The 15,376-nt window shown below is 35.8% G+C and overlaps 1 protein-coding gene across 1 annotated transcript; it reads left to right on the forward strand.

Moving 5' to 3' along the window:
• Positions 1–11,264: 11,264 nt before the first annotated feature.
• LOC136042862 (uncharacterized) lies at positions 11,265–13,560 on the forward strand (the record flags this gene model as incomplete). The annotated part of the gene is made up of 2 exons (XM_065727795.1): positions 11,265–12,958; positions 13,263–13,560. Coding segments are annotated over exons 1-2 (1,992 nt in total), but the record flags the coding sequence as incomplete, so codon positions are not given.
• Between the last annotated feature and the right edge of the window lie 1,816 nt (positions 13,561–15,376).

Consider the following 15,376-nt stretch of genomic DNA (forward strand, 5'->3'; position numbering starts at 1 on the left):
AGATAGATACAATACAAATTAACTACGTAAAACTTGTGAATATACAACAGTCTTCGCTGTCCCATTGTCTGTGCGTATAAATAAATTGTCAGGTTTACCGACCCTCAAAGATGCAACATACAATTGTACATTGGTAAAGCAATCTGTATTAAGATCTATACCGCATTTTTCTATTGATTGCCCTTGAGCTTTGTTGATGGTGGTTGCAAATGCTAATCGAATTGGGAATTGCAATCTTTTAAATTGAAAAAGCAGATCCGTTGGAATCATGGGAATGCGAGGAATAAGAACAGCCTCACCCTCATAAGGCCCTGTCAAGATTGTGGCATCTATTAGGTTTTCCATTGTTTTTTTTTTACGGCAAGTCGCGTGCCATTGCAAAGCTTTGGTGGGTTGATATTTCTTAAAAGTATTATTGGTACGCCTATTTTTAGTTGTAGCAGGTGTGGTGGACACCCTGAAGGATCTATGGAATTTAAAAATTCAGATGGATAATTAACCGCTTCATTTGGTTCCGAAATACAAATTAACTGCGTAAAACTTGCGAATATACAACATTCTTCGCTGTCCAATTCTCGCTGCATATAAATAGATTGTCAGGTTTACCGACCCTCGAACATGCAACGTACAATTGTCCATGGGAAAAACAATCAGTATTAAGATCAATACCACATTTTTCTAATGATTGACCTTGAACTTTGTTAATGGTGATTGCAAATGCTAATCGAATTGGGAATTGCAATCTTTTAAATTGAAAAGGCAGATCTGTTGGAATCATGGGAATGCGAGGAATAAGAACAGCCTCACCCTCAAAAGGCCCTGTCAGGATTGTGGCCTCTATTAGATTTTCCATTGTTTTTTTTACGGCAAGTCGAGTGCCATTGCAAAGCTTTGGTGGGTTTATATTTCTTAAAAGTATTATTGGTACGCCTATTTTTAGTTGTAGCACGTGTGGTGGAAACCCTGAAAGATCTATGGAATTTAAAAATTCAGATGGATAATTAACCGCTTCATTTGGTTCCAAAACTGTGTCGACTGACTTGTAAAGGACTGCCTGGTCTTGAATCTTGGTCAAAACAATATTGTTGATTTCGTGGACGTCTATATTTTTGGGTGCGAGAATCGCTCTTTCACTTAGCCATTTATTATATTTATAATTTTTTAGAATATTCGGAAATACTTTTTCAATCAATTCATTTTTTGACGTCACTAAATTACAGAAATCAGCAGGTAGTTGTATACGTCCTGAAATTGAGTCTACTGGGAGCTTTCCGTTTCCCATTGCCAGCAATTGATCTGAAAATGTTTGACCAGAGTCATCGTTTTGCAATCGGACACGCATATTTGTAGTTAATTTTAATGTTTTTACGTGTGCCCATAAATTAGAATTTTTCAGGCAAGCATTCATTTCGTCTGCAGGAGTTGATCTAGGTATTATAGGTAATGTTTGCCTGAAATCTCCCGTAAGCAATATTAAGGTGTCGCCAAAGGGTTTCGATTTCCCTCGCAAATCTTTCAAGCATTGATCCAGAGCCTCGAGCGATTTTTTGTGTGCCATTGTGCACTCATCCCAAATAATAAATTTGCATTGCTGCAATACTTTACCAATCCCAGATGATTTGGAAATATTGCACGTGGGAGTTTCTGTAGAATGCAAGTTCAGAGGCAATTTCAAAGCGGAATGAGCAGTTCTTCCACCAGGCAGCAATGTTGCGGCTATTCCGGACGACGCAATTGCCAACGCTACATCATTTTTAGATCGAATTGATGCCAGAATCAGTTTTATCACAAACGTTTTACCAGTACCTCCTGGCGCATCCAAAAAGAAAATTTCTCCAACGTTGTTATCGACACAATGCATTATCGTATCATAAATGTCTTTTTGTTCCGACGTTAACTTGGAAATGTTATTTTGTACATACGACAATAGATCGCTCGTACTGTAACTTTGTTCACGATCCAATTCTACACATGTCGAAACAGCAGCGATACGGTTAGGTGAAGGCATTCCCAAACGCTGAAGAGGTTTGTTTGCCATACTTATTGACAAATCTTCTATAACAACTAAAGTGTAGTTATAAATTTCTGATGTAAAATCAAAAGTCATGTCTGACGTCTCTAACTGTTTTCGATGAAGTATATCTTCGGACATTTTTGACTTATATTTTTCCCATAAATCTGTAGGAGCTGATGGAGAGCAAGTTGTTAAAATGATGCCAAACAATGCACGAATTTGACTTGGGGTTGACGTTTCGCACGCGTCATTGATGCAGTTATCCCAGTGTTGGTCATTCTCCAATAAATTCAGAGCTTGGCATGCACTACGGTAAGTGTCATGTATAGTACCATTTACAGTCCTCAAATACTCAAAGGATGTCGGACCGGGTACATTCACCAAAAGCAGGCGTAGAAAGAAGCATTCATGTTGATTGGGGTGAACGGTGTAGAGTCTGCCTATCGTGGTATCTTTGAAGATGGTAGGTTGGCCGTCGACTGACTTACCCTGTTTTCGACGTTCAAATACTTTATTTTTAGTATTCCACGTGTAATACGAAGGCACTTCAGTATACAGCAGCTTTTTTGCAAAAGAATCATTTTTGCAAAGCGAAAAAAAAGCTGTTAATGTTGTATCCGGTGGATTCAGGACTCTTTGTTGCACGTTGGTTTCCGTGAAATAAACACGTTGACCATTCTGTAAATGTACCGCTAAGTGAACAACAGCTGGACTACGTTCATGTATCGGAAATGAAAGAATTCGCCAAACAGCTTCATTACTGCTTATGTATCTTCCAGCCTGATATTCTACGATTTCATCGAAATCTTTGATTTCGGACTGCAAGCCAAAAACTGCCATGTCACTGCCTTTATTGACGTATTTACATATGTATTTGATTGCCTTTACGGAATTACAGTATTCAAAGTTTATGTGTGCATTAAATGTTTTTGATAATAAAGGGGAATATGGAACAACCCACTGGTTATCTACTTCGATGGTGGTACCGTTACGCTTCTTTATTATTGCTGTTTTACCGCCATCTTCAGTGGATCTTCTTCTATATTGTGGGTAACCATCATTGCCAGTAATTGTTTTGGGTACTAAAAGTCGAGGATATTGCTTTGTGCACCTTCCTTTGGCCATGCATGGTGAATTTTCGTTCAGTGCACCGCAAGGTCCATGTATCATATTTCTTACAATAATATCATGTAACCCCTTATCGACATTTTTATCAGGTATTTCAGCGGAAATCACATCATCAATTTCGTTTGAAGTAATTTTTTTATGTAGCCAGATTAGTATATGTGCGTGTGGCAAACCTCGTTTTTGCCATTCCACTGAGTACATCCAGCATCGCACTGACCCAAACACTTCATGTTTTACAAGGTAGTTTATCAGTGATTTCAACTTTTGCCGGAAGACACGTGCCGTAATGTAATGCCTATGAACCGCCGATTGTCCTTGAAGTAAAAGCTGCAGTATCTCGTCCCAAGATTGATTACATGTAAATGTAATAAATAAATCTGGACGACCATAGAGACGAACATACGCAATAGCATCTTGAGCATATTCATGCATATGACGAGGACTGCCAGCATATGACGAAGGTAAAATTGTTAATCTTCCAACGTTTGTGGTATTACCGTCATTTATAACTGCATCTCGCAAATGAATGTATTGTTCAGAGCGGAGCTTGGTCTGATTCAGGCGGATATATAGCAAACGTTCTGATTCAATTTTAGCATACATATCCACGACAAATTGGTGAAACAATTCACGGCATTTTAAAATATAATTTTCTTCATCCTGCCGAATCATTAGTCTATAGGAATAATAATGCATTGCACTGCATTTCTTATTCATTTCTTTGTTAGTGGCTGGATTCATCAATTTAATATTAAAGTGATAGCCGTCGGCTCCATCCCAAAAAATGATAGGATATTGTAGGGCATCGTAGCATCGATGAGTTTCAGCAATTCTTAACAACTGAGCGTTTCGCTTATGTAGAATAATATCTCGAGGTAAAAACTGATCACCGACCATAACGATTGCCACTTCGTCGATAGTCGGAGCATTGTATCTACGCACATGTCGGCCAGGAGGCGTTTTGTCAGCGGAAATAACAATTTTATGAGTATCAGTAGGCATCAAATCGATGGCTGTTTTGAACAGACGCACTAACTTATTATTTTCGTGGAAAAGATGTTGCAATTGGGAAACGATTGTCCTTTCAACGTTGGGAGAAATTTCGCAACGTGCATTCAATTCAGAATTTCTATCACTGATGAAGTACAATTGTAAAAATTTATGATTCCCGCCTGAGAATGGTAGAAGGGACCCTGCTTTATGATAAATTTGCCCTTTTACCCTGAAAGTAGACATAAATTGATCTGGATTTTCGATTTGGGCTCCAAACGACGTCATTTGGAAACATGAGTTGTATTGTCTGATTTTTGACAAAAAACGCTTAGATTCTGACGTAGTTCCAGTAAGGAAAGTCTTCAATGGCTCTGGTGGTGCAGCCAATAGAGGAAGTTTAACTTTTCCTGAGGCGCAACACATTCCCATTGTTTCACCATTGAATTTCAAGGCCTTGCAATAGGGACAAATTTTAGACATTGTCCCGATTTGAACACATCTACTCAAGCTATAATCATCGACTGGGTTGTACCTGAATGCCAGGCGATAACTTTCAGATTGCTCTGATTCCTCGGCACGCTTTCTTTTCTTACTTTCTCTATCAGCCTCAAGCCTGTTTCCCTGCTGTTCTTTTGATTCCTCGGCACGCCTTCTTTTTTTACTTTCTCTTTCAGAAGCAAGTCTGGTTTCGCGTTGCTCTGGTAGTTCCTCGACACGCCTTCGTTGACGTAAATTGCACATTCTTAATCTGGCCATTTCTCTTTGAACCGCAAGCCTGGTTTTGCTTTTTGGTAACATTCTATCTTTTTCAATGTTTTTCAATTTTTCAGTGTTCATTCTAACATTGATGTTAGAAAAAAATTTCACGTGCCAAGCATGCAAACACTCGACAATTTATAATAAAACTCAAAATTATAAATATCTGTTATAAGGTTTTCTAATTACTTTAATCTATTGTCAAAATATATAGAAATATTTATGCAATTCCCAGTTTCTACATTTTTAGTTTCAGTTTGCTTTTCAGTTTAGTTTCATTTTTATATATATTTAAGATATAATCTGGCGTAACGGACAGACAACTTATTTTTATATATATAGATTTGAAAGTTGCTAAATAAATTAGGGGACAATACGTAAGATGGGAATGCACCAAGGCAAAATAAATGAGTCGTAGAACTTCATAGGGGAAAAAATGCTGAAGCCTCCTCATTACACCAACTCCTTGGGCGATTTTAACGCGTGATCTATTACAATGTTCTTTATAAGATAGATTTTCATCAATAGTTATACCAAGATACCGGAGTGAAGTTACCCTTTGAATTCGAATATCTGTAGCCTGATCAATTATAGTTGAAATTCCTTTTGCTTTGTGTCCAAGTCTGCTATAAATGATGAATTTCGTTTTGGCGGCATTCAATGACAAAAGATTAGCTTTTAGCCATACAATCAGCTGGGAAAACACGATTTTCAGCTTCTCTTTGACATCATCTTCCGACTTCCCTGCAAGTGTTGATCCATTTTAAACAAAATTATTAAAAATTATAAATTATATAAAAATTATTATTTTAAGCAATACAAAGGAGATTTAAATTAAAAATTTTTCTAAGTTCGTTTATTTTTAAATATAAGTTACGATGATGCACAGTTCTTTTAGTTTTGATGTTACCTATTTTTAAATCATGAAAATGATTTATAATAATTTTTTTAATTTTTTCTTTATTTGACTTTTCTTTAAATGGGTTATAATTTAAACATAAAAATGATAAAATTTGTATGATTTTGTGCAGTTTGTTTAGATTATAAGTTAAAGAAATTTTATCAATAAAATTTATTAAATTTTGAGCATCCTCTACTGGCGTAGAGGAAATTTTTGTTAAATCATCTTCTTTTATAGGACGATCGCTTGAGTTGGTCATTTCTCTGACCAATATTTCTAAGGCAGATCGCCTAAGAAAATGATGTTTTACATTACGAAAAAGTTTTTTTGTTTTAAATACTAGATTTGAATTTTTTGTTTTAGAATGGATCAACTTAGAACCTTTTTGTACACCAAGACTGATGACTCCACCAAGGGCGGTAAAAGCTAATTCGGTCATGTTTTATTCTGGTGATAGATACTAACATTTATTTTAACCTGACGAGTCTTATAAGGCTATACTAAATCAAATCTAATTTCAAAATTTTGCAGCTATTTTTCTTGTAGAAATAACAAATTCTCATTATTGCTCAGACAATAGAAATATTTTTGCAGTTTGCAGTATAGAATAATTCCTGAATAATTCCTCACAATTCTTGCAATGATTGCTCCATAGATTCTCGCGTGCCATTGTGCACTCGGCCGAAATAATCTTGTCTTGTTTAACTCCAAAAACTAGTCGATCTCTGATTATTTCATCACTGATCATTCCGAATGCACATTCTTTTGCTGTGATGTGCAACTCAGTGAGTTACTGTTCTATGGATTCGCCGTCTGGTTACGTTTGTGGAACTGATATCTTTGGTATTTTGGTTTGAGGGGAATATTTAAAAATATTTATTTGAGGGGAAAAAAGAGTTTCAAAAATTATTATTTTAAGCTAAGCAAAGGAGTTTTAGTTTAAACAATGCTCTAAGTTTATTAATTTTTAAATATAAGTTACGGTGAAGAATAATACTTTTGCTCTTTAGATTTCCTATTTTTAAACTATTAAAATTATTTGAAATTATTATTTTTTTTTATTTAATTCTTCTTTAAAGGGCTTGTAATTGTAACATAGAAATAATACAATTTCTATGATTTTGTAAATTTTATTAAGATTATGCGTTAAAGCAATTTTATCTAAGATTTTAATTAAATTTTGAGAATCCTCTATTGGCGTAGAGGAAATTTTGGTTAAATCATCTTCTTTTATAGGACGATCGCTTGAGTTGGTCATTTCTCTGACCAACATTTCTAAGGCAGATCGCCTAAGAAGATGATGGGATAGAGTACGAAAGAACTTTTTGGTTTTAAAAACTACTTTTGAATTTTTTGTTTTCTTATTAATAAAGTTTGTTCCTTTTTTTATACCACTTTGTATATGCAAAGACAATGGGACAGCCAAGAATGTTCATATTCACAAATTTTACGTAGTTAAAAATATATTTATATATATATACTAGCTGTTGGTGTGGCGCTTCGTGCCATCCCAACACCTAGCTGGTGGGGGCGCTTCTTGCCTCCCCAACCCCCCCCCCCCCCCGCGCGTGTAAGTTTTTACGTGCCATTCTCTATCTTTCTGTCTATCTGTCAAGTGACATCATTATAAGGATTGAGCTGTATGTCGTCATGAAGTTAGTTGTCTTCATGTTTGTTTTGGCGATGACGCTATTAAAAGTATTTAAGAAAATCGTTCAAAGACAAATTTTTAATTGTAAGAAGATCGTGGACGGAAAAATGTTTAATTGTAAAATGACTGAAAACCTAAAATGGCAACAGCCGAGGAAGCTGCTCAAAGAGTTTATGCCAAAAACTTGCGGCTGAAAGTGAAAGTAAGAAAAGAAAGCGTGAAAAGAAAGTGTGCCGAGGAATCACAAGAACAGCAAGAAAACAGGCTTGCGGCTGATAGAGAAAGAAAGAAAAGAAAGTGTGTCGAGGAATCACAAGAACAGCAAGAAAACAGGCTTGCGGCTGATAGAGAAAGTAAGAAAAGAAAGCGTGCCAAGGAACCCCAACATTAGTGTGAAAACAGGCTTGCGGCTGATAAAGAAAGTAAGAAAAGAAAGCGTGCCGAGGAATCACAAGAACAGCAAGAAAACAGGCTTGTGGCTGATAGAGAAAGTAAGAAAAGAAACCGTGCCGAGGAATCACAAGAGCAACCTGAAAATTATCACCTGGCATTCAGGTACAGTCCAGTCGATGATTATAGCTTACGTCAATTTACGTCAACGAAGGCGTGTCGAGGAACTACCAGAGCAACGCGAAACCAGACTTGCTTCTGAAAGAGAAAGTAAAAAAAGAAGGCGTGCCGAGGAATCAAAAGAACAGCAGGGAAACAGGCTTGGGGCTGATAGAGAAAGTAAGAAAAGAAAGCGTGCCGAGGAATCAGAGCAATCTGAAAGTTATCACCTGGCATTCAGGTACAACCCAGTCGATGATTATAGCTTGAGTAGATGTGTTCAAATCGGGACTATGTCTAAAATTTGTCCCTATTGCAAGGCCTTGAAATTCAATGGTGAAACAATGGGAATGTGTTGCGCCTCAGGAAAAGTTAAACTTCCTCTAATGGCTGCACCACCAAAGCCATTGAAAACTGCCTACTGGAACTCCGTCAGAATCTAAGCGTTTTTTATCACCGATCAGAAAATGCCCAAATCGATATCCAGATCAATTTATGCCTACTTTCAAAGTAAATGGGAAAATTTATCATAGAGCAGGGTCCCTTCTACCATTATCAGGCGAGAATCATAAATTTTTAATATTTTACTTCATCAGTGATAGAAATTCTGAATTGAATGCACGTTGCGAAATTTTTCCCGACGTTGAAAGGACAATCGTTTCCCAATTTTACCATGTTTTCCACGTAAATAATTATTTAGTGCGTCTGTTCAAAACAGCCATCGATTTGTTGACTACTGATACACATAAAATTGTTATTTCCGCTGACAAAACGCCTCCTGGCAAACATGTGCGTAGATAAAATGCTCCAACTATCGACAAAGTGGCAATCGTTATGGTCGATGATAAGTTTTTACCTCGACATATTATTATTCATAAGCGAAACGCGCAGTTGGTAAGAATTGCTGAAACTCATCGATGCTACAATGCCCTACAATATCTTATCATTTTTTGGGATGGAGCTATCACTTTAATATTAAATTGATAAATCCAGCCACTAACAAAGAAATGAATAAGAAATGCAGTAAAATGCATTATTATTCCTATAGAAAAATGATACGGCAGGATGATGCAAAAATTGAATCAGAACGTTTGCTATTTATCCGTCTGAATCAGACCGAGCTCTTCTCTTAACAATACATTCATTTGCGAGATGCAGTTGCAAATGACGGTAATACCACAAACGTAGGATGATTAACGATTTTACCTTCGTCATATGCTGACAGTCCCCGACATATGCATGAATATGCTCAAGACGCTATTGCGTATGTTCATCTCTATGGTCGTCCAGATTTATTTATTACATTTACATGTAATCAATCTTGGGACGAGATACAACTGCTTTTACTTCAAGGACAATCGGCGGTTCATAGACATGACATTACGGTCCGTGTCTTCCGGCAAGAGTTGAAATCACTGATAAACTACATACTAAAGCTTAAAGTGTTTTGTTCAGTGCGATGCTGGATGTACCCAGTGGAATGGCAAAAACGAGGATTGCCACACGCACATATTTTGATCTAGCTACATAATAAAATTACTTCTAATGAAATGTAATTTCCGCTGAAATTTCTGATGAAATGTCGATACCTTAAGGTGCACTGAATGAAAAATCACCATGCATGGCCAAAGGAAGGTGCACAAAGCAATATCCTCGACTTTTAGTACCCAACACAATTACTTGCATTGATGGTTATCCACAATATAGAAGAAGATCTACTGAAGATGGTGGTAAAGCAGCAATAATAAAGAAGTATAACGGTACCACATTGAAGTTGACAATCAGTGGGTTGTTCCATATTAACCTTTATTGACAAAAACATTTAATGCACACATAAACGTTGAATACTGTAACTCCGTAAAGGCAATCAAATACATATGTAAATACGTCAACAAAGGCAGTGATATGGCAGTTTTTGGCTTGCAGTCCGAAATCAGTGATATCGACGAATTCGTACAATATCAGGCTGGAAGATACATAAGCAGTATTTAAGCTGTTTGGCGAATTCTTTCATTTCCAATACATGAACGCAGTCCTGCTGTTGTTGGAGTTGTTGTGTCAGTATTGATTCAGAGTTCAAAGTGAACGCACCTGTCTTAGATTGGATATTTTTTTAACATTAACAAATCAATATACTTTTTCATACCGATCTGTCATTCAACGTGTGAACTAGAGAACTTGTTTGACTAGTATTACTGACGGAGCCCAGTCTCTGTTATTTGGATACGGCTAGCAACTGGGCTAATGTTTTTAATTAAAGTTTAAATTTCACTAGAGAGCGGCCTTTAAAGCTAAATAAATATGTCGTCAATCAGCCAAAAAATGTTTGATGATAGAATGAAGGCTCTGGAAAAGAAGCTAGATTTCATAATTAGCAAACAAAGTGAGCTTGCTATTAAAGTGTCGTCGATTTCGGACGAGGTTCAAATTTTGAAAAATGAATCGAAGTCTCGTGATTCGAAGATTGTTTTCCTAGAAAACCAGCTTGAAGAGCAAAAGTCGAGATGTGATACAATCGAAGCGAAATTACTCGAAATGGAAGTTAAAGACCGTAAACTCAACTTAATCATCCACGGATTATCAAAAGAAAAACAGCAACAGACAGTTTTCGCGAATGTGTCAACATTATTCTCATCGACAATGGAAATCACGGATAAGGTTCAAATATTACAGGGCTACCGAATGTTTCAGAAGTCGAACGTGTCTACCCGTAAGCCGACCGCCCCTCCAGTTTTCCTCTCAGTATCCTCAGAAAAAGATATTCAATGTATTTTCAGATCAATATCGAAATTGAAAGGAACAGGGGTCCGGATCTGCACGGACTTGCCGACCAAATTAAATACTGTGAGAAATGAATTACTGGCTAAAGGTAAGGAATTACGAGATAATGGATCCGTACAATTTACGCGCCTGAAGCAAAAAGGTGCCAAATTGTGGCTTGAATATAAATCAGATTCAGAGTCGCAGTGGGAAAAAGCGTAAGATCCCTAAAGGCGACTAGTGTGAGAATATAAGGTCTACTCCACTCTTGATTGATATATTTTGCATTTTTGTGTTTGTGTGATGTTGATTATTTACTTTCGTGTGTTACTTAGGCTAACTTGGTTCAAGATTCTCTTCATTATTTTTTCCCCAGTTATTTCAGTTCATTTATACCTACTCAATATAAGTTTGCTCGAAGGATGGCAGGTTTTTCATGATTCATCAATGGCACGGGGTCCTTGTCGCGTGGACTTGCTGGCACGAGGTAGGATCTTTCCGACTCTTTTTAAATGAATTCTAAGTTTGCGGTTGTGGGGGGACGCGATAGGCTGGCAGCTTTGAAGGGGAAACCTCTAAACCTTTCGTTACTTTCTGAAACTTTTAATGTTTTTGGCCAAAGAGAAAATAACACTTTTTCAGAAATAAAACCATCTTCGTATGTTTCTCCTGATGAAATAAATAGACTTGAAGATAATTCGAAGAGAATCGGATTTATAAACACACAGGGACTAATTAGTTCTATTGATGAACTAACCAGATTATTGCCAAGAAATCAAATTGATATTTTGGGAGTTTGTGAAACATTCATCAGTGATGCGACAAAACATAATGTTAAAATTTTGGGATATAATTTCATTGAAAAAAGTAGAAAAAACCATGGAAAAGGTGGCCTCGGGTTATTTTTGAAAGAAGGAGTGCATTTTAAACGTCTGCCTGAGCTCGAAAAATATGACGTTGAAAAATTGTGTGAAATTCTGGCTGTTGAATGTCGCGCCGGAACCAAGAAATTACAAATTTGTGTCGTTTATAAGCCTCCGTTGGCACCAATCCCGCTTTTTCTGCAATCTTTGGAATCCTTATTAGCATCTTTAGACGATAAAGATGTTGTGGTCATGGGGGATTTTAATATAAATTTACTGAATTATGATGAAAATACTCAAACAACTGAATTTATTTCTCTAATGACATCAAAATCACTGATTCCCTCATGTACAATACCAACGCGGGTTTCCCTCACTAGTGCAACTCTCATCGACAACATATTTTTAACAACACCAGCCTCGTCTTCACAAGTTGTTTTAACGGATTTTTCTGATCATTTTTTGTTGATTTCCGATGTGAAATATCAGCTTCAAACAAAAAAAGCACCAGAAATATCACACCGGATTATCAACAAAAAAAATCTGGACTGTTTAAAGGATAAATTGAATATTATCGATTGGTCTCGTGTATTTGATGCTGAAGACGTAAACTCTGCAATGACACATTTCTTCGAAAAATTTAACGCTGCTTTTGACGAGTCATGCCCCAGAGTAAAAACACGAAAAGGAAAATATAATCAACCCATTCAACCGTGGATATCACCCTCCCTTTTGACCTCAATAAAACAAAAAAACTGTCTTTATAAAAAAATGCTATCATTCCCAAGCGAAGAAAATAAAACAACATTCAAGAAATTCAAAAATCTACTTTCAAAAATAATACGTAATGCTAAAACCAAATTTTATTTTGATTCTTTTAGAGAAGTAAGTAAGTCACCAAAGAAAACTTGGGAGCTAATCAATTCATGCTTAAATCGATCACCAAAAACTTCTAAACCATCAGAAATAAAGGACGCTCATGGTCATATAATTGAAAGGGAGCTAGAAATAGCTAATTACATGAATTTGCATTTCGCGTCAAGTGGACACTCGGTAGCCAACAAGCTCCAACATAACCTGCCCTATGGTCAATGTGATTATCGTACATACCTTGTAAAGCCTTCTGTAAAATCTATGTTTTTAACACCGGTAACAGAGAAAGAGCTTGCCAATATTGGTAAGCTTTTGAAAAATGGGAATTCCCCGGGGATTGATGAATCGTCAACGAATATTGTGAAAGTTGTTTTACCGAGTATTAATAAAGTAATGTGTCATTTGATAAATCTGTCATTTAGATCAGGAACTTTTCCGGATTCATTGAAGAAAGCAAAGGTGATACCACTGTATAAAAGCTCTGACCGGAGTGATTGCACGAATTACAGACCGATATCTATTCTTTCAGGCTTTTTTAAATTAATGGAACGATGTTTTTATAATCGAGTGTATAATTTCCTTACTTCGAATGATTATTTTTCAAAAAATCAGTATGGGTTTAGAAAGGGACATAGTACGCAGGATGCTATCCTGACAATGGTCCAATTTATTCACGAATGTCTTGATAAAAAAAATGATTCCGGCAAGTATTTTTTTGGATCTTGAGAAGGCATTTGACACGATTTGTCACGAAATATTGTTGTTTAAATTAAGCCATGGCGGGATACGAGGACCAGCGCACGATTTTATCGCATCTTACCTAACAGGTCGATCCCAAGTAACAACTATCAATAAAACAGCTTCGGATCCATGCTTATTGCCCAATATTGGTGTTCCTCAGGGTTCAATTCTGGGACCACTGCTCTTCCGAATATACATAAATGATCTTCCATCAGCAACAGAAACCAACAGCCTGAATGTCCTTTTCGCCGATGATACTGGATCAACACTTGCAAGGAAGTCGGAAGATGATGTCAAAGAGAAGCTGCAAATCGTGTTTTCCCAGCTGATTGTATGACTAAAAGCTAATCTTTTGTCATTGAATGCCGCCAAAACGAAATTCATCATTTATAGTAGACTTGGACACAAAGCAAAAGGAATTTCAACTATAATTGATCAGGCTACATATATTCGAATTCAAAGGGTAACTTCACTCCGGTATCTTGGTATAACTATTGATGAAAATCTATCTTATAAAGAACATTGTAATAGATCACGCGTTAAAATCGCCCAGGGAGTTGGTGTAATGAGGAGGCTTCAGCATTTTTTCCCCTATGAAGTTCTACGACTCATTTATTTTGCCTTGGTGCATTCCCATCTTACGTATTGTCCCCTAATTTATTTAGCAACTTTCAAATCTATATATATAAAAATAAGTTGTCTGTGTGTGGATCAGGTGACGTCATGTTTGTCCGCATATGACGTCTGAATTATTTCACACTAATACAAAAGAAGAAAAAAACTAAAAAAGGTAAAAACTACAAAAAAAACTAAAAAGAAAAAAAAACTAAAAAAGCTAAAAAACTAAAAAAAACTAAAAAAAGGTAAAAATCTACTAACTAAAAAAAAACTGAAAAAAATGAAAAAAGGCAAAAACTACAAAAAAAATAAAAACTAATAAAAAAACTAAAAAAGCTAAAAACTAAAAAAACTAAAAAAAACTAAAAAAAGGTAAAAAACTAAAAAAAACTAAAAACTAAAAAAGAAAAAAACTAAAAAAAGGAAAAAACTGAAAAATAAAAGAGAAAAAGAAACCTAAAAAGATATGAATAAATATATATAAAAATAAGTTGTTTGTGGGTTATGTCTGTCTGTCTGTCTGTCGAGTGACGTCGTGTTTGTCCGCATATGACGTCTGAATTATTTCACACTAATACAAAAGAAGAAAAAAAACTAAAAAAGGTAAAAACTACAAAAAAACTAAAAAGAAAAAAAACTAAAAAAGCTAAAAAGCTAAAAAAAACTAAAAAAAGGTAAAAAACTAAAAACTAAAAACAACTGAAAAAACTAAAAAAAGGCAAAAACTAAAAAAAAACTAAAAACTAATAAAAAAACTAAAAAAGCTAAAAAACTAAAAAAACTAAAAAAACTAAAAAAAGGTAAAAAACAAAAAAAACTAAAAACTAAAAAAGAAAAAACTAAAAAAAAGGAAAAAACTGAAAAATAAGAGAAAAAGAAAACTAAAAAAATATTAATAAATATAAAAAATATAAATATAAATATAATATAAATTAGCAATCAACAAAGCACCGAGACACAAATGACGACCGGGACACAGGGAGTATAAATGACGACCAGGACATAAGTAAAAAAAAAAAACTAAAAAAACTAAAAAAATGGTAAAAACTACAAAAAAACTAAAAACTAATAAAAAAACTAAATAATCTAAAAATCTAAATAAACTAAAAAAGAAAAAAAAGAAAAAAGGAAAAAAATAAAGGAGAAAAACAAAACAAAAAACGAATGTATATACAGACCGGGACACCGGGATACAATCGACGACCGGGACACCGGGAATATAAATGACGACCGGGACACAGGGACACAACTACAATGGGGACGCCGGGGGGCACAGGGGGATATAAATGACGACCGGGACACCGGGACACAAGGAATATAAATGACGCCCGGGACACTCAAAGAGAAATCACAGACTGGAACACCGGGACACAAATGACGACCGGGACACAGGGAATATAAATGACGACCGGGACACAGGGACATAACTACAAAGGGGACGCCGGGGTGCACAGGGGGATATATAAATGACGATGGCGACTCAGGGAATGGTCGATTAGCAATCACCATCGACAAAGCTCAAGGGCAAT

Source organism: Artemia franciscana, unplaced genomic scaffold (genome assembly GCF_032884065.1).
Source record: "Artemia franciscana unplaced genomic scaffold, ASM3288406v1 Scaffold_2234, whole genome shotgun sequence".
NCBI lineage: Eukaryota > Metazoa > Arthropoda > Branchiopoda > Anostraca > Artemiidae > Artemia > Artemia franciscana.